The sequence below is a fragment of the Cygnus atratus genome, chromosome 2, assembly GCF_013377495.2.
Source record: "Cygnus atratus isolate AKBS03 ecotype Queensland, Australia chromosome 2, CAtr_DNAZoo_HiC_assembly, whole genome shotgun sequence".
Taxonomy (NCBI): domain Eukaryota; kingdom Metazoa; phylum Chordata; class Aves; order Anseriformes; family Anatidae; genus Cygnus; species Cygnus atratus.
In genome coordinates, this window is record NC_066363.1 from 7170797 (window position 1) to 7190053 (window position 19257).

The 19257-nt window shown below is 40.4% G+C and overlaps 1 protein-coding gene across 1 annotated transcript in view; it reads left to right on the forward strand.

Moving 5' to 3' along the window:
- Positions 1–19257, forward strand: part of GALNT11 (polypeptide N-acetylgalactosaminyltransferase 11) — a 45572-nt gene that overhangs the window by 16262 nt on the left and 10053 nt on the right. Inside the window, exons 3-9 of the mRNA XM_035554356.2 lie at positions 3322–3445; positions 5403–5569; positions 9285–9410; positions 11691–11940; positions 14535–14652; positions 15757–15909; positions 17771–17989. Of these exons, the coding sequence (XP_035410249.1) occupies positions 3322–3445; positions 5403–5569; positions 9285–9410; positions 11691–11940; positions 14535–14652; positions 15757–15909; positions 17771–17989 (1157 nt within the window). The remainder of the gene's footprint in view (positions 1–3321; positions 3446–5402; positions 5570–9284; positions 9411–11690; positions 11941–14534; positions 14653–15756; positions 15910–17770; positions 17990–19257) is intronic.

Below are 19257 nucleotides of genomic sequence, written 5' to 3' on the forward strand. Positions count from 1 at the left end.
CAGTTCATGAGTTGCACATAGACTTGTGTGCATATGTGGAAAAACGCCCTCCAAAACAGAAATGCCAATTTGCATTGCCTTGTGGCATTTCAAATGTTTATCAGTTCACTGCAAAACCCACAAGAGCCAAGTGAGGTGAAAGCCAGTCCAGAGGTGGCCATTTCTTTCCAGCTATTCAGTGCTGGCCAGGAAAGAAATTAGAGCTTTTTGACTTTGAAGTCCCTTGATCTTCAGACAGAGTGACTGGTTTGGCTGGTGAAAGCCAAGGGGATTTTTGGTGCCAGGATAAGTTGTACATGAATCATCAAGAGACAGCTGGCTCTCTTTGAATTAGATCAGGTGCTGCAGGAAAGGGCTTCGTGTCCCTGTCGGGTAGGGTGGTGATAAACACGCAAAGCAAAAAAAGCAAAAGGATTGGCATATGACAACCAAAACCACCGATCTGGTGGGGTAAAGTCTTCTTTATAAACTTCTGAGATCAGAATAATTCTGCTGAAGTAAAGCCAGAAATGTTTCCGTTGCAAACTTTATTTTCCAAGGGCCTGTGTCTGCTGTTTGGACTGAAATCTTCCGGGCCTTTTGCGTGCATTTTGGATGATGTTCTTCATAAGGATGTTTTAAAAGCATTAGCATTCCTTCTAGTCTATATTCAGAAGATCAGAAGGAAGTAGTTAGTGGTTGGGTATGGGAGGATTGTAGAATGAAGCATTTGGTATGTGTTTAAGCTTGTGCTTTGTGTCAAGGAGATGTCATAAGTCGACCCAGCATCACGGTGTTCCTGTGACACTGAGCATGTAGGAATGATTGAGCTGGGTGTCAGAAATGACAAGCTGGAAACTTCATGCTAGAAATGCATGTAGTTCAAAGGAGGGCCATTATATCCCTTTAAACCTGATGCTGGAAGAGAGGCACTGCCGTTGTGACAAGACTTAGAATCACAGAAAATCCCAGGTCGGAAGGGACCCACCAGGATCATCGAGTCCAACTCCTGGCTCCACACAGGACCACCCAAAACCAGACCCTGTGTCTGAGAGCAGTGTCCAAACGCTTGATCTCTGTCAGGCTCGGTGCTGTGGCCACTGCCCTGGGCAGCCTGTCCCAGTGCCCGACCACCTCTGGGTGCAGAACCTTTTCCTAACACCCAGCCAGACCCTCCCCTGTCCCAGCTCCATGCCGTTCCCTCAGGTCCTGTCGCTGTCCCCAGAGAGCAGAGCTCAGCGCCGGCCCCTCCGCTCCCCTCGTGAGGGAGCTGCAGGCCGCCATGAGGCCTCCCCTCAGCCTGCTCTGCTCGGGGCTGAACAAACCCAGGGACCTCAGCCGCCCCTCACACATCAGGCCCTCATTCCTCCTCCTCGTGAGGCAGCCTGGCCACAGTGGGAGCAGTAATCTGTGACAGCTTCCATCACCACCAGACATGCGATGTGGCTGTATCCAATGTCTTCAGCAGGCACCGCTTCCCAGCACTTCCAACTTGGTCCTGCACAAATGTCAAGACCTTGTATTTGACAGCGTCACTGCATCATCATTGCTGTACTTGAGACTAAAAGTGCCAGGGTAGGAAGTGTAAATGGTGATCTTGAAGGTGATCTTTTAGCTGTAGCCTTGCTTGTGGCCTTGCTGCCAAAACACATCTACTGGTGACACAGCTGTGCTCTGAGGGCCAGCCAGGATTTGTCCTTAGTTTTGAAGCTTTCTTCATTTACATTTTTTGTATGGTCTTCCTTCCGTTTTCTTTAACATGTCACATTTTCTCTGGGTTTGAGAGCTCAGGTGGCTTTTGCATAAATGTTGACAATGGGAGAATGTGAGGTGTGAGGAGAAGCTGAGATTGTTTTTATTCTGCTTTAGAGAGAAGGCAAAGAGGTGAAATTTTACTGCTGTCAAAAACATCTTAATGGGAGGCTATAAAGAAGATGCAGCCAGATTCCTGCTGGTGGTTCAAGGGGTTATGATAAGTTAAGATAAGGAGATTTGATTAGACAAGTGGTGGGGAAAAAAAAAACAGTGCAGTGGTGGTCATAATGCTTGAACAGGGACATGAAGAGTTGTGGATTCCCTGTTTTTGGAGATACTGGAAGCTTTCAAAGCTTAAGTGGGCAAGCTCTTAGCAACCTGACCTAGGTGGACCTGCTTTGAGCAGGGAGTTAACCCCGATGTCCCTTCCAACCTGAATTAGTCTATGGCTCTATGCAATTTGTTCTCCAGGCTGTGTGTAAATGAGGACTACCTTGTTAATTATTTTTTTTTTTCTTTTTGCAGATTTTGAGTCTTAAGTAGATGACGAGCAGGGTGGAAGGAGATAAGTTACATGATACCCGCTCACTTCCTGTACTGAATTTGCAGTGAAATAGTCACTCTGGCTTGATAATAGAATTGTCTTTGTGGCTTGAAAGGACATCAGATTCTGTGCAGCCAGCTGAACAGGGACAACAAAATGTCATTGCTACCTGAATTGCCACAGAAGTGGCTAGCCAATGCAAGGGACTGCAAGGACAGTAAAGCTCTGTGCACTCTTACCAGTTCCTCCACTTTTTTCTGTAGAGGACTTAATTTGAAGCACCATAATGTTTTGTTTGTCTTCACCCTGGTGACCATATGGCTCAGTGAGAGAGAAGCCCATGGCACTGAGACAAGGCAGGCAGGATGGCATTCAGGATTTCACCTTGGCATCTAGCAGTGTGCTTATTTATATCAGCAGTTGCTGTCTCTGCCGTGCTCAGCGACAGTGGATGCTTCTGCTAAAATAATCAACAGAGAAACAACTAGCTCTATTGCTGTTTTATTTGCTGTCAAAGTCCCAGGTGAGAGAAATAAGAAATTTACAGTTCTGTCATAGCCATTTCTGTGTTACTGCAGGCTCAGGAAAGCTGCATGGAATTGGAGGTCATACTGTGAGGGTTTTTCCACCGCTGTCAATATGCTTTTTCTCTCTCCAAAATCCTACTTCTAGTCCCCTTCATCTGTATGACTAGGTGCTGATGCATTGTGTGGCTGAAGTCTCTCCTGTCTTGCTGCTTTGATGTCATTTTTTTTTTTTTTTGGTGTTAAGAATAAGATGCCATTTCAGAGAAAGGAATGTATCTGGTAAGGCAATAAATACAATGGAGATGTCAGTTTGGAGAATGATTTCATTTTATTATAGTTGCGCAGGCTACTCAGAAGCACTGCTTACCGAATGCACTCTGCAAAACCAGAGGGTAAAGTGGTTTCTGAAGAACGTGGTTGGTTTTAGAGGAAGTTAAAGCATACATTTCACTCCTTGATTGTTTCCAAGGGATGTTTTTAAGCTTGTTAACTGATCTTGGCATGTTCCTTCTGCAGGAATGATTTTTAATGAAGAAGATCAGGAAGTGAGAGACTTGGGCTACCAGAAGCATGCTTTCAATATGCTCATCAGTAACCGGCTGGGATACCACAGGGAGGTACCTGATACAAGAGATGCAAAGTATGTACTAAGTTTTGGAGAAAATATGATACAATTACATGTGTTCAAAGACTTGGCATTGCATCAGATCCTACCTGATTTAGTATGTAACATTTTTGGTATTACATTTCCATCAGATACTCTTTCAGCCTCTTGTGTCACTGAAGGCAGATTTTTCAACCATTCTAGCAGAAGTGCTTGGGGTTAGGAGTTTTATTCTTTGGTCTCTTCTATTTTTTTTTTCCTGCATATTGCATGTGAAGATCTAGGTTTTTTTTTTTTTTACCAACTGGAAAGATATGTGGTAGATATGTGGAAGGTATGGGAAGACTCGGGTACATAAATCAACCCAGAAAACAGATAATAAATGAAGGGGGAGGAAGACAGCTGTTCCCTAAAGGCAAAGCGTTCATGATTCTTAATTCACTTTAAGAATGCTTAAGGAAGAAGTGGAATGGATGTATGCTTATTCAAATGTTTATCATATTAATTTTTGTAAGCAGTTGATTCACTGACAGCTCTTTTGATAGAAACAAGAAACCAAAAATAGTACTTTAAAAAATAAGTCCAAGGAATCAAGCTTGCTCTCCAGCCATGCTAGGATTACACATCTTATGTCTCTTTCACGTTGCTGGCTGTTTTTTCTTTTACTTAATATGCTACAATATCTTTTTTTGAACCTTTATTTTTGAGATTATGAGTACTGTAATTACCAGAAGAGATGCTGTAGTTCTGTCTTTGGTACGTTTGTAAATTGGACATGAAATATTCCAGTGCCCAAGTTAATGAGTGTTTAATGGAGAAGACTTTTGCCTTATATACTGCTTCACATTTGTTGCAAGCCCCAAAGAGGGTAAGATAGAAGAAGAATGACCGAGGACAAAAGCTTTATTTCTCATTTGAAATCTTTGATATCTAGACTGCGCTGTTGAATACGCTTTTATTAAAAAGCGGAATTTTTCTGTAATCCATCTGATGCATATGGAAAAGAAAAAATACCTCTAAACTAAAAAATAAATAAGCCCACGTCTATTTTTCTAGTGGTTGCTTTGGTGTGGGTCAAGGTAATGAATCGTACTTGCTGAAATCTCTCCCAAGAGTTGAATTCATTCCAAGTCAATGAAGACTTTTCTTGTATCCTGCTGGGTTTCCATTTATGATTCTTCATATTTTTATTGGATTCCCTCATGCATGGCATCTTGAAATGGCATTAACCTGTGATACAGTACCCTATTAGAAGTATGGACAAAATTTGGAAATAAGTAGAAAGAATGACCTTTTTCTGCTTTGAGTGAGATTCAGCAAGCAGCTTAAGATGCCTAAATTTAGTTAGCTGCACTTTAGTCAGTTGTCTGTACTTCTATTATATGCGCCAGTGCAGTTAATGGAGCACACAGAGCTCTGCAGCTGACAAAATGCAATTCTCTGCCTTAGGGTGAGCTGGGCACTGTCTAGATTCCACTGACAGTATTAACTAGGCTTACGTGTCTTAATCTGCAGGCTGAATCTCAATGTTTGGTTGTCAAAGCAGGTATTTAGTACCATCAGAGATGTTCTGGGATGTCCACCCTGGTCTCTACCAGCTGGACAATTAAGATGTGGGTTTTTTTAGGCCTCATGTCATATTTGCCATTCCTGTACATATGAGCCACCTGAGAGTATTAGACAGGGTTTTGACAGCTGAAACAATCCTTTAGTGTTTAATCTCATTATGTTTTACGGATCTGTCAGACTCTCTCCCACCCCAATCATATCCCATGTTTTCTAACAAGTATTAATGCTAATTATAATTCTGTATTATGTAGCGAGTAACTTAAAATGCTGTGCCCTACTATAGATTTTATACTCCTGGACTCTTTATATTCAAGCTAGGGGTTCTTCCTACATATTTAATGTCATTTATGAAGTTTCAGTAGTGACATATCCCTATGGAAGTCCCTCTGAAGCAAAGTGATAAATACTGTATTTCTGTTTGCAGATGTAGAGAGAAGTCCTACCCTTCTGATCTGCCGTCTGCCAGTGTTATTATCTGTTTCTACAATGAAGCACTTTCTGCCCTGCTTCGCACAGTACACAGTGTCCTCGATCGCACTCCTGCACGCCTTCTTCATGAAATTATTTTGGTGGATGACAACAGTGAATTGGGTGAGAACCTTCTGGTAATATTTTGGTCAGTGCTTACGCTTCTCGACTTTACTGTCTCTTTCTGTGCTTTACTGACCAATCAGGCTAAAAAAGTATAATTTATTAAGCAAAACCAGTTTGTTCTACTATCCATATCTGAAAAGAGCCAGGCAGTGCAGATGCAAGATGTTCTGAGAAGCCCACGATAACATCTGCTTTGATACTGGTTCCATTTTGCTGGTGAGCTTTGTATCATACGGACCTGAACATTCAAAAACACGTTTTGAAGCTAATAGTGAGGGGTGTCTGTGTAGAAGTGATTAAGCAGCTATTTACAGCACAGCTGTTTTTAACAGTACTTTTCTGGGCAACTTTGGTGCTCAGAGCAGATCACACTTTCCATATATTTTGTGGGCCAGTCCTTTCCGTGAATGCTTCTGAAACAAAGTCAGTGCACATAGTCTCAGCTGTGGTCTCGCAAATAAGTTGATGTGGCACTATGGAAACACTGAGTGGGTTTTTTTGTACTCTCAGCATTTCAGGCTGGTGGCGTGCTGGGATCAGAGCGCAACCTTTGCTGGAAGGGGCTCTGCGTGGCTCTTGCACAGCCTCTTGTGGTCACCCTTGGAGTAGCTCTTGTAGCTCCATCAGTCTGCGAGGGGACCCAGAAGGAACTGTGGAATTGCCTGACTCTTGAAAGATTGGTGCTCTGGCTTTCTTTCTCTTTGCACAAGGCAAAGACAGACATGTAATTCAGGTGTTTTGGCACTTCAGAAGCTAAATGCCTGTTGAGGAATGCATTAGTCTAGCTATACTTGCAAACAGGACTGTACAGGCTCCCTGCTTGCCTCTATATAAGCCCACAACTTTTTGCATTTTTTAAAAATGATTTTTAGATTCTTCTTCAGTACATATAATTAGCTCCTTTGGTCTCGTTGTTTGGTTTCTGCTTTAAAGTCTCACTTGCTCTGTGAGACTGGTATGTATAATGTAGAATTAAATTCTCTTGTTCTGTAGCTAGTTTATTTCTATGAGGTCGGATCAAATGTTAAGATACAGGAGAGAAGAGATATCAGACACTGTCCTGTTGGTAAGTATGCATAATATTTAACACTTTTGTCCCTGTGTGCTTTGGAAGCAATGCGCACCCTCGTTACAAAGTCCCTTGCACAATTTGTTGCTTTCAAGTTTCATAACCTTCATATTCAGTACTAAGCTTACTTCGAAATGTACTCTTTTGAATATGGTGATGACTTTGATTAATGCCTGTGTTTAGGCAGGAATACCATCACTCTTCTGGCTTGTTACCTAATTCAAAGGCTGACTTAGGTTCAAAGCATTCAAGTAGCTACTCTTGCCTTTCTGGCTGTAAATGGATATGTTTTGAAGCTGAAGATGGGAGGAGATACCGTTTATACGGAGAACTACTGGTCTCATTGATGAAACAACTGGTATTTGCACTGCTGCTTAATTTTAGACAATGAAATTTTACAGCTAAAGAAAGCAAGGCTGTTTGGGTTGCTGAGGAAATGGATCAAGACTTTGGCTTTGCCATGGGTGTCTCAGATGAGCTTGAGCAACTTGCTTAATCTCAGTGCCTCTTAGATTTTGTTTTATTATTTTAATTCATTTTCCCTGCAGTACATATTTGCTGAAATGTTATCTTAGATGAAATTCTGCTTATTGCTTCAGCTTTAAACGTAGGAACTCTGCTCTGCGTCATTGCTGTTGTGCAGAGCTCGTTTCTTTGCACCTAGTTTTGCCTCAAAAAGCTTCTTACATTCAATCATTAGTAGTCTTAGCAGCTAAGCAGGCATTTCCATGGCTCAGCTGAGCCCACTGTTACATTTTTCTTTCCCTTTGCAGCAGGACTTCTTTTTCTAGTGCGGTCTCTTTCTCTCTGATGTACACTTTACCTAATACAGGACAGCCTACAAAATATGTTCAAAGCTGTTGCCTGAAGGGTGTGTGAGACTAGATTTCATATTGAGAACGGTCTGTGATAGGTTCTGTTCCAGGCAATGGCTGGGCCCAATTCCCAGCGGAGTGCTGGGTTTGTCCAGGTCAAAACTGTTCTCTGAGGGCATGTTAGCAGTTAGATACATCTGGTTCTTGCGTTCTGGTGTTTGAGCCTATGTTGTGGCTCTGTTTTAGCTACCAGTATAGGCATGACTTTTTTTTTCTGCTGTTTCCAGGAGTTTTCATGTCATTACATACAAAACTACCATTTCTTGTCTTGCGTGTTCTCTTATGCAGCCTTATCTGCCCCAAATGCTGTGCTTGATAACTGCACTTTACTGCTTTGTGCCAGCCCTTTGTTTTCTGCAGCTGTACACTGTCCTTCCCTTGCCATAATATATTGGGTGAAGACTGATTTAAGTACCAGTATATTCTGTATCTACTGTATATCTGTCTCAAAAAAACCCAAACCCTTTCCTTTTATGTGACAATACTGTGTCACATTGAAGACAAGGTGAGAGAATCCTTGTGACCTTGTGACTCAGTTATATCCAGCGTTCATCTCTCCGGAGACTTTTCTTTGTCCTACAACATTCTCTAGCACTATATTTGCCATATGAAACCTTCTCATTCATCATCGGTGATACCACCTAGCAGTGCAGAGGCTGAGATCTTATCATTTGGAGTTGCTTCTGGGAATCTGTTTTCCTGCTTGAAAGTTCTTGTACTCCCTGGAAGTTACAGCTCGGGCTTCCACATGTATTCCTTAGGTATTTAGTTGTGGTAACAGCAACATTAATATTTGAACTGACAGTCATCAAAACAAACTTCATTCCACCGTATCCTCTATTGAAAATCTATTTGTGCCTCTATACCAAGGTTCTCTATAAAGTCTCAACTGCCTTTTCTTCCTCACTTTATATTCATCTTCATTTCTGTATAAGCTTATTAGCTTTTATTTTTCTATTACTTCAGCCTTTGTGTCCATCTTCTCTTCAATGGTAAAAGTTTGCTGCCCATATTTATGTTAGAAACCACTGTCCTCAGAAAAAAAAGTATTGTAACTCTTAAAGTTGTCATTAATGTTAGTTACACTACAGTAGTACTTACAGGTTTCAATGAACTTTTGTCTCCTTCAAAAACATGTACTTGTCAGCAGTGTCTCTGATCATTTTGAATTTCAGAAAAGCACCTACCTGTGAGGAAGTTGTAATTCTCTTTATCTGCTGTTGTATCAACTAAGAAGGTACAGATAATGAAAGGTGTCTTTGTGCTTTTTAAAAGTCTCAGTATTTGTTTTAGTGTATGGAACATAGTAATTTACATCACTTGCCTGTGTGAAAGGGCTTTTGTTACTCACTGTAAATGACAGTCATCGTGAGAAGACTTTAGAAAGAGGAATGATGTTTCTTTCTATAACGTCTTTAAACTTATTTTTATATTTTTAGAAGCTGTAATTCCTTTTAGCATTGAGTCTATTAGTTCCGGTTAACTTGAGTGATATTGTACTAAAGGCTTTGTAAACAGAGCACTAAGATAGTTCCTTGAATACAGACGGGATTGCTAAGGCTAAGTACGAAGCCTGAGGCAGTGGCAGCACATAAAACGTTAGTTGGGAAAACATGGAAATGCTTGTCAGCAGGATAGGTGCTGTGGAAATCCAGCCATAGGGTTCGTCTAGATTACAGTTTGTTTAGATTGAGTTGGACATCTTGGGACTTAACTCTGCCATCTTGTTCATCCATCCTGTGTTAATCTTGTGTTTTCCTTCTTCTAGCTGACTTGAAGAAAGACTTGGTTGAATATGTTAAAACTCAGCTTCCAAAAACAACAAAACTGGTAAGAAATGAGAAGCGGGAAGGCTTGATTCGAGGAAGGATGGTTGGAGCGTCTCATGCCACAGGTATATTTTCTTGTTTCTTTACCTACTTTGACTGCATGTTAGTTGGGTGACTTCTCTTTCTGTAGTGAATCTCTTTCAGATGTCGAATGTTTGACCTGTGATTGCTTTAGCCCTCTGCAGGGGACTCTGCATGTCATGCCAATTTCAAAGCTACACAACATAAACCAAGGGAAGAAAGGTTTGGGATAACGCTATCTTAGGTGAAAGATGTTTTAGCAATTGTTTCAGTATGTCGGTGACTTTGAAATAAGCTAATTGCATCACGCTTTGGCTGCTATGTTAACCTGTTGTAACAGCTACCTAAAGTGTATCTGTTGATACCTGTATGATGATGATTGGAGACCTTAGCTAATACTACCTGTATATTTAAACGTTTGTATCATGCTATTGACTGTGATCTACATAAAGTCGTCGGTATTTTCTCATAGCTTTGCTGAATTATTCCACACCTGAGGTTGTTCTGTTACTCTCTTAATGAGAAGGAAGCAAGGAAGACTTGGTTCTTGCTTATACGTAAATGTAGAATTTTTATATTTTGTAATTAACTTCAGGAAATTTCTGCTGTGTAGAAGGGGGACATAGGTTTTCTAAGTCACTCGAACAATGACTTGGCAAACTTAGAGCCAGATTTGAGTATCTCTTAACCCATTTTGAGCTATTGATTTGTGTTTTATTTTGCTTCCTGTGTAAGTTTGTTTTTGATAAAAATGAGTTAATTATTTAGAGTGGGTCAAGGAAATAGTAAAACAAACAAAAAAACACCAAAACAGTATTTGATGAAACTTAGTAAGGCAGTGTAGAACTTTCCGTATTTCTGCTCTGAAAGAAAGTTCTCTCAGGAACGCCTCCCTCTACCCTCCTCTGCCCTGGGTGTTGTGTTTGCAGAGTATTTTCTGTGTGTTTCATGTGAGAACTGTTGCTCTAAAACACTAGTCTGCTCCCTTATTAGGGTAAACTCTAAGCTGACTTCTAAATTACAGTATACTTCTAATGTTTCTCACACAAGCTTTTCTGTTACTGCAATGAGCGTTAATTGGGATAAACATATCTGGCCCTTTATGTACGCTGTGCCTTTTACCATAATACGCTTCCGGGTTAAATTCCGTGGCATCTGAGAAAATATGTACTACTTTCTCAAATAATTTGGAGTGGTGGATAAAGTTTCTTAATTGGTGTTTACCCATTAGCATTGTAATGGGATAATCCAGAGAGAAAATCGTGCTTATGCTTCCCGAGCTGTTCTTGGACCCGCTTGAGTTAGTGCAATTGTAAGTCACTTTATTGCTCTTCTGAACTTCTGCAGTCTGTTTTCCCCTCAGTCAAATGCTGTCTGTTGTTAATAGACAACTCGTTAAATTTGTGTCTCTAAGAAGAGGTGGAAAAGAGTTTTAGAATAAAGTTATGCAAATTGTATGTCGTGCAATTAAAGTTCAGATGAATTCTCCGACCTGCTGAGATAAGGGTCTTTCACGGATCAAACTGTCTTCTCTGACCATGGCAGATAATCCTATGTAAGCCTATAGGACTGAGTGTTGGCTGGTCTGATACCAGTGGGTTTGGCTGTGCCAGTTCAGGGCATTCGCTCTCCTTTTAAGCTGGTGTGAATCCATAATAACTCTAAAGCTAATGAAATGGGGCTATGTCCCTTTATAATCAGGAATTGAAATGCTGTGGCCTGTCTTATGGATGAATGCAGAGTAATCCATCAGAGTGGCTCAGCTCAAAATCCACAGATTTTAGCTGCGACGGTAACTGGATGGATGCTGAAGTCTGGTACGAAGGAAGCCCAAGGCTATTACAGCCAATGGCCAAAGACAGCTTTGTCACGGGGATAGTTCATCCAACCCAACCCAATCCTTGTCTATCTCTGTGGTCTCACTCATCTCACTCAGATGTGGGAGATCCTCTGTGTTAGGACAAATGCACCTCCTGATTCCAAGTGAGCGGTCTGATGATGTTTCATTTAAATTATAACAGCTCTGCTGAGTCTGCGTGGAATACTTGATGACTATAAAACTTCGCCAAAGAAATGTAAATAACTGCCCACTTGAGCATTCCTAGCCAAATGTGAATAGCCAGGATCTACCTTCTGTAATTGAACTAATCCCTGTGGATTCTCTGGTTTGTAAGCTCTTTTGGGTGCAGATGGTGTTCCCCTTCCCTGACACAGGGTTGTAAGGATACTGCCGATACTCTGCTGCTGATAAAATTATGCACGTGTTCCTGTGTATTTAGTGTTACCATGAAATCTTTGTATTTTGTGTGCTTGGGTCTCTGCAGGAAAGGTGCTGGTATTTCTGGACAGCCACTGTGAGGTGAACGAGATGTGGTTGCAGCCGCTGCTGACTCTGATCAGCGAAGACCGCAGGACTGTGGTGTGCCCCGTGATTGACATAATCAGCGCCGACACGCTTACCTACAGCTCCTCCCCGGTCGTGCGTGGAGGGTTTAACTGGGGCCTGCACTTCAAGTGGGATCTCGTTCCTGCGTCAGAACTGGAAGGACCCGAGGGAGCTACTGCTCCGATCAAGTAAGGTTCCTCCTGCATGGTGTGCAGCAGCCTGTAGCAGAGCTTATACTGTTCTGTATTGTATCTAATTATTTCAACTTTAAACTGTGTGTTGATGTTTGTTCCCAGTCTCGTGTTTGGCTTAATAATCATGATTTTGATAACCATCTTGTCCTTAGTAATAGCCCGCATATCCCACTAGGATAGGCTCTGGACTTTCTGTGATGAAATGCTGAAGAATTGCTAGACTGGGAAAATATATTTTTGTGGTAATATGAAGGTGATTTTGTAGCTGATGGGAGAAAATGCAACATTTGGTAGTCTTCTATGTCAACACTTTTTTATATAGCTTTCACTTGTGCTTTTTTTCTCAAGCATCTGTCATAAATCTTTGTAAATGAACACACATGGATGTGAAGGCCATCTTTAAAACACTATTTGTCTCTTTGCACAATGTGGCAAGTGTCTGAAATTGTCTATTGGAACCTTGTCTTTATTGTTTTTGCAGTCTGAATTGCTTGAGAGTTATTTTGAAACAAAAGTCCTCGTAAGACTTAACACTAGGAGTTGAAAGCATCTTCCTTTGCCTTTTAGCCGTTGGCAGCTGTCTGGCCTGTACAGAACTGGCAAGATCTGGTTCCTACTGGATTTGTAGCTGTTATAAAATCCTTTTAGTAGACACCTTTCTTTAATAGGAGAGAGAGGGCTCAGATAGAAGAACAGAAGCTTTCCCAGTGTGAATCCCTTCATGAAAACAGCTACTGCTGGTAGAGCAGTGGGAAGAAGCTGATTGTGCTGTTTCTAGTTGCAGGTATCAATTTTGGTACAGAATTCAGGTTTATAAAGGGGAAGAGTTTTTTTTTCAAGACAAACTGACTGCTTAGAAGGAATGTGGTATTAGGTTTGCAAAGTAAATCAGAAATTGGGTGCTATCATGTCTCTTTCATTCTCTTTTCTTGGACTGTAAATGAAGAGTGTTTCAGGCTGATGCAAGCAGCTCCAGCACGAGGTTCTCTGCTGTGGTCTGACAGCTTTGCAGTATTTCCATGTCTACCCATCACAAGACTGTTCGAGAAGCCAGGAAACTCCTTAAGTTATTTAACGGTTTGATTTGTATGGGAAGTGTCGCTGTGGCAGTTACTGAAGTTAAAAGGGAAAGGACAGGCTGAGGAAATCTGAATGGGGATCCAACACAGAAAGTCTTAAAATCTTTATTCTGTTACTAACCGTTGTCAGAGTTAATACGGGGGGGTATGCCTGGAGATCAGTTGTTGCTACATTCAACATTGTTGTTGCCTTCCTTCAACCTACTTCTAGGAAAAATTCCTATGGAAAAGGCAGAGAACTTTATACTTGAAGGGAGTCTCATCATCGAAGGAGATCACATTTTCTGAGTATGAAAGTGACTTTTCCTACTTCGAGGTCTCTGCCTGCTTTGAAAGAGAAGCTAGACTGCTATATAACCTTTAAGGATGGCTTTCTATCAAATGGAAAGTCTTACATTTTATGATCTAGGGACGTTTGTAATGAAAAACTGTGGTGTCAGGGCTGGAAAAAGTGAGAGGAACCTTTCAACCCAGGCTTTAAAGTAACAGAAACTGTAGTAGAACATTGTGTGGGAACAAGCAAGAAAATCCAGATTTAGGATTAGTTTAATCACAGGGCTATATTAACAAGGATGAGAAAAAGCCCGTTCTCAGCCCATTATGTGTTCCCACTGTCATATGACATATTTACTTGGTGTCTTTATTCCATTTTATACCCTTCTAGGGCATGCTCATATTATAACTTCGTGAGACGAGCAATTTAATCTAGAGGCTGTAGAAGGGGCATCATATACAGATTTTTACAAAATAGACTGCCATTCTAGTAACACACAGGCAAGGTGAAAAACTGGGAAACTCCAAAGAGAACATCTATGCAAATGTAAAAACTCAAATAACTTCTCAAGGACTTATCAGCTGGCCATGGCATTGATGATGAAACAATGCTGCTCCTAGTGCTTGAATTCTGTCTGAGATAGGGTACCATTTCTTTTAGCAGCCTTCTTGGCTTGTATAACTTAAATTTAGACCTTCTTTCACATAACTGTTGCTTCTTGATCTAATGTAATATGGGGAAGTAAAATGCTCTCTGGGTTCTACTCTTTTTTTTCTCGTTCAGTCAAGCCCAGTCTGTGTGATTTGCGCCTGTACGAGGGAGAAGAACGTAAAATTTTAAGTGTACATGTTTGTGACTGTAGGGGAAATTAGATCTGTCTCTACCAGAAGCTAATTAATGGCAGCTCCTAATTTTCAATTTAGAAAACTTAATGGACTCCAAACTTGCCCGGGTGTTTACTTTTTTCCTCTTTCCCTGTCCCATCCTTCTTCAATGTTGTTTACTGTACGTAGAAATACGGTTTACGGGTACATCAATAGTGAAAGACCACAAATACCCCTTACAGATCTGCTTTTGAAAATGTATGGTGAGACTATAGAACTGAAGTCCCTTAGAAATTATAAGTAAACAAGTTGAAATTGTTTTCTGTGGGTCTAAATGTAAGCTTTTTAGCTGATCCAGCTAAAATCACAGGTTTTGTTTAAAAGAGTGAACTACTTGAACTTCTATTTTAGGTCGCCTACTATGGCAGGAGGCCTGTTTGCCATGGATCGTGAGTACTTTAATGAACTTGGACAGTATGATAGTGGCATGGACATCTGGGGAGGAGAAAATCTGGAAATATCTTTTCGGGTAATCTTGCTTTTATGTGTATTGGAGTACGAACCTTTGTCTTGCTTCTTCTCTTCCCTCTTTATGCTTTTTTTAGCACTGGAATAGCTACTTCTGCACCAAAACCAGTGTTTTTATTTCTAGGAAGAATGACTTTAGCACACTAAGTAGCTTTTACAATAATTTTCCAGTTAAATTTTAATGGGAAAATTGAAGAGAATTCAGCTTGGCTGGAAAAATAATGAGAAAAACATTATCAGGAGACTTGAAAGTGATGTTTCATTGGGCTGTCTGTTTTCTTTGTTGTCACTCCCCTGATGGAAAACAACCGTATGTGCTCAATGCCGTGTATAACTCTTCACTTTTGTGAAATGGATTCATCAGCAGATTTGGTGAGTCTGTCCAAAAGTGAGATGCTACCATAAGAAATATGAAATGGGGATTAAAAACTGAAGTTAACAAACAACAACAAAAAACCCTGAAAATAAACAGGCAAACAAAAGCAAACTACATACCCCAAAACATTAGATAAATCTGTCAAATAGAGAAATCAAGCTTGGAGTTCAAAAATAAGAACAGGCACTTCATAAATTGTATATTCAGAGAGCCTGATGAGGTCTGGAAGCCCTGTCTCCCTAGGGAAGAGTTGTGAAGAAAGCAAAAAGTGACTGATCTTATCCAGTCACTTAAAAGTGAATTGATTATAAACTGTTCCCTTGATGATATCGAGTGATCTATGTTATCTGGTATGGAAGTGTGGACGTGTAATTCACATGGAGGCAAATAGATTCCGATATCTCAATCTGAAAGTTAAATCCCAGCCCATATAATCCAGTGATTTTTAATAGCAATGTGTTATGCTTTAATGACCTATTTGCATAATATTTGTTTCGTGGAAGCCGTGATGTTTGAAGTGGAAGGTGTGATGATATAACCAAAGTGTTCTTTGTCCAACCTGAAGATCTAATAAAGTAACTTGTCAGAAAGCATGGCATTAGACCAATGTTGCTGACACTTAATTCCGTCATTGCACGTAAACCTACCTGAGTATCTCTTGAAGGGGAGGAAGTAGAGAGCCTTGTCAGTGTGCAGACAACGAGCTATGTTCTGCTTTCGTTTGGACAGATCTGGATGTGTGGGGGCAGACTCCTGATCATCCCCTGCTCCAGGGTGGGTCACATTTTCCGTAAAAGACGTCCCTATGGCTCACCACGGGGCCAGGACACCATGGCTCATAACTCCTTGAGGCTGGCACATGTGTGGATGGATGAATACAAGGTAAGAGATGTTTCTAGGACATGAAATAGTTATTAACTGGCGTGTTTGTCTAAGGACTGTATCACAGTGAGGTCTGTTGGCATTTCTAACAAGGTCTTGCTTCTGTGTTCTGACTTCCTAATGTTAATTTTGGTACGGAATCCTAAATTCTGTAGGCTTGTGGTTTTGGTTTTGAGTGTTCAGATTTATTCCCTGTTACTTACACTGCCTGCAGGAGATTCAGTTTTATGTCTTTTAAATGAAATAAAAGATGATGAATGAGTTTCTTGTAAGCTCCACATTGTTTTGTGTCCAAATCAATATCATGTGGCAGCCGTATGCCTTCAGGTAGTTTCTGTGTTGATGAGACAGGCTTTGTTTTTTGTCTGTTTTTGTTTTAATTAGCAGTCTGAGTCTTGGTCTGTCTAGCCCTGTGAGTTCAGTCAGGACTGACTTCTGGATTCAAGGGCAAGCGTGTTCCTTCTCTGTTTTCAGGCCTTCATACTAATGCTTTTAAAAGTGAAGCCTAGTTGTGAAGCCCAGTTCTCTGATTCTTGAGGGCATTTTGCGTTGTGAGACCGTAGAATTTCCTTTCTGGCCAGCTCCTGTGGGCCTGACTATTTCTATACGAGACATACTTTCTTAAATTTATATTCCTTAAAGGTTTATATTTCAAAACCCATCTTTTATCTTGATGCCATATCACTTTGAGGAACCTATTAAGAGTCATTAATTTTTATCTCCATTCTCCGTAACGCATCGGTAGATTTGATCTATCACTTTCCCTTTCATTGGTGTCTGGGCACAGTTGTTTTGTGATTAATGACGGCTTTGTCTGCAGCTTGGAATTGATTCTTTGTTGTTCCCAGCTAATACTGCTTTGTCCAAAGAGGACTTAAACTGCTGATTGTAGCAGTCTCTTATCACAGAATTGTGTTCTGACCTTTTCCAGCTGTTTCTAATCTAATTCCACGATAGTTGCCAGAGACTGTCATTATGACAGATTTATGGTTGGAAGGCAAGCTCAGAGATATTTTTATTTGTTGAAGTGATTGTGTTATGAACAGAACAAAGATAAGACTGAGAGGACCTGTTTTGCAGCAAAGAGCAAATATCAACATTTAATATCAACATTTAATAAATACAACTGCATAATGGAAGGCAAGCAGCAAAATTTATACTTTGCTTTGACAGTTATGACATAGATCTCAGTTCATGCATACAATGGAAGTAAAAAAAAAAAAAAAAAAAATCCAGAGAAGGTAGGATACTAAAACTTGAACTTAAACCAGAGAAGAGGCAACTGGAATAGCAGGGCTACTCTTTTGAAGCACACCAATTTCTCATAGTAATGTCCAGTCTATTTCCAAACTTTCTCAGAGTTGTCCAACATTGCACTGTATTTGATGTTTCCTCCTTCTTTAAAAAAGTAATGATGCATCAAGAGCATCTGAATGCTCAAAGGTATTGATAAGGACAGATGTGTGATCTGTCTTGAGATGATACAGTCTGTTATCTCTGTTCCAGAAAAGGCACCAGGTAATTGAAAAGTGTCAGAACAACAGTAATGTCAGTAAATTCCAGGTGTCTAGCAGAGATGAATCCAACAAAATACCACAGCTCAGTGCCCTGAAAACTGATTTTTAAAATAATCTGATAAATGAATTGATGTAAAAATACCATGCCTTTTCTATGAACCCTGTAAATCCAGCTGGAATTAAAGACTCTGAGGGGATTTTTCTTCTAGTTCTGGTAGTAATATTGATAAAGGAGATTCACTGAGATGAAACTTTTGAGTTCTGTAAGCCGGAAGAAGTTGGAAACCAGTAATCTGAAATTACTCTCCTCCCCTTCTCTCTCAACCTTTTTCTCTTAAATACAGGAGCAGTATTTTGCTTTGAGACCTGAGCTAAGGATGAGGAACTATGGAAACATTACTGACCGTGTAGAATTGAGAAAAAGATTGAACTGCAAATCATTTAAGTGGTATTTAGATAATATCTATCCTGAGATGCAAATATCTGGGCCCAATGCCAAAGCTCCGCAGCCAGTTTTTATTAATAGAGCACAGAAACGACCAAAAATAATCCAGCGTGGAAGGGTAAGATAAACTTTCTTAAATACAAAAGTCTGTGTTTAGAGATTCTTTTTCAGAAAGATTTGCTGAAATACAAGAAAGATGGTCTGTTTCTGTAGAGCACAGAGTTTTAGTTTCTGTAACAAACTGTCTTGAAAGTAACTGAATGTGTGTCTTTAGAAGAAGGTAAATCAGTTTGATCTGTATTTTAGGTCATCCTCAGAATAGATATTATTCAGTGAAGTTTCTTACCTTACATCTCTGAGTTCTGAAGTTTTGATGCCTTTAGAGTGCACTTTCGTGGCTGTTGGATAAAGAGAAATTTGGCCTGAAATATTCATGCTCTGTTGGTTTACGATAAGAGTACAATATAATTGCTTTCTGAATTCGTTGCTTTTATCAGATAATTTTCTGCAAAGATGACCATTTGCACCTGATGATGGCCTTTTTATTCTCAACTCCTAGATAATGAGCAAAAATGTCTTGCTCCTTTTTTTTTTTTTTTTAAGTAGAAGGGGAGAAGTATATTTTTGTGTAGTCATGAAGGAAATCCTGTTAAAGATTCACGCCTTAGCCCTGACACCTGCCTTTACAGAGCTGTACAAAGGCAAAGCCAGCATGTATTTGTATCTGTTCCCTCCAGTGCCAGATTTGGCTAACAAGTGCTTTTTGTGCTTCCCAAAATAATGGAGAACTTCCAACCTGATGCAACTTTGTCAAGCCCCTCTTAGAGAGGACGTTTGAACTAATGCACGTGCACGTGGACAGGGCTGTGCTAACCATGAACTGTCTCAGCAGTTGGCACCATTAAGTGTATCACTCTCCGCAAGGTAATGCAGTCCGGCTACTGACATTTGCTGGTCCTATAAACACATTCAAGCTGGAGGACCAGAGCTCGTGGGCAACCTATTGACATCATCAGATTTTTATTTTTGCTTGGAGGCAGCTGCCTGGGAAGCCACGACTCCTGTAGTATTTTTATAATTGTATCCCAGCCAAGTTGTAAAGTTATTTATTAGGGCAAACATGCTAACTTCCCGGAATACAACTGATACAATGAGCTGATGTTGTTATTCTGTTATTCCCCTAGTCAGACTTTTTTTTTTTCTCTCCATGAAATTTAATGGCTTTCTGCTTGCCTTCAGACAGAAGTTTAAGGAAAGGCTGATCTGGGGGGAGGCTACTGAGGCACCAAGAACAGTAAGGGGAAATCTTCCTAACTGATTTTTTATGGTTTAAGTTGGAGGACAAACTTAGTGTATCCTTTAAGAAGAGGGAGACGAGACAGAAAA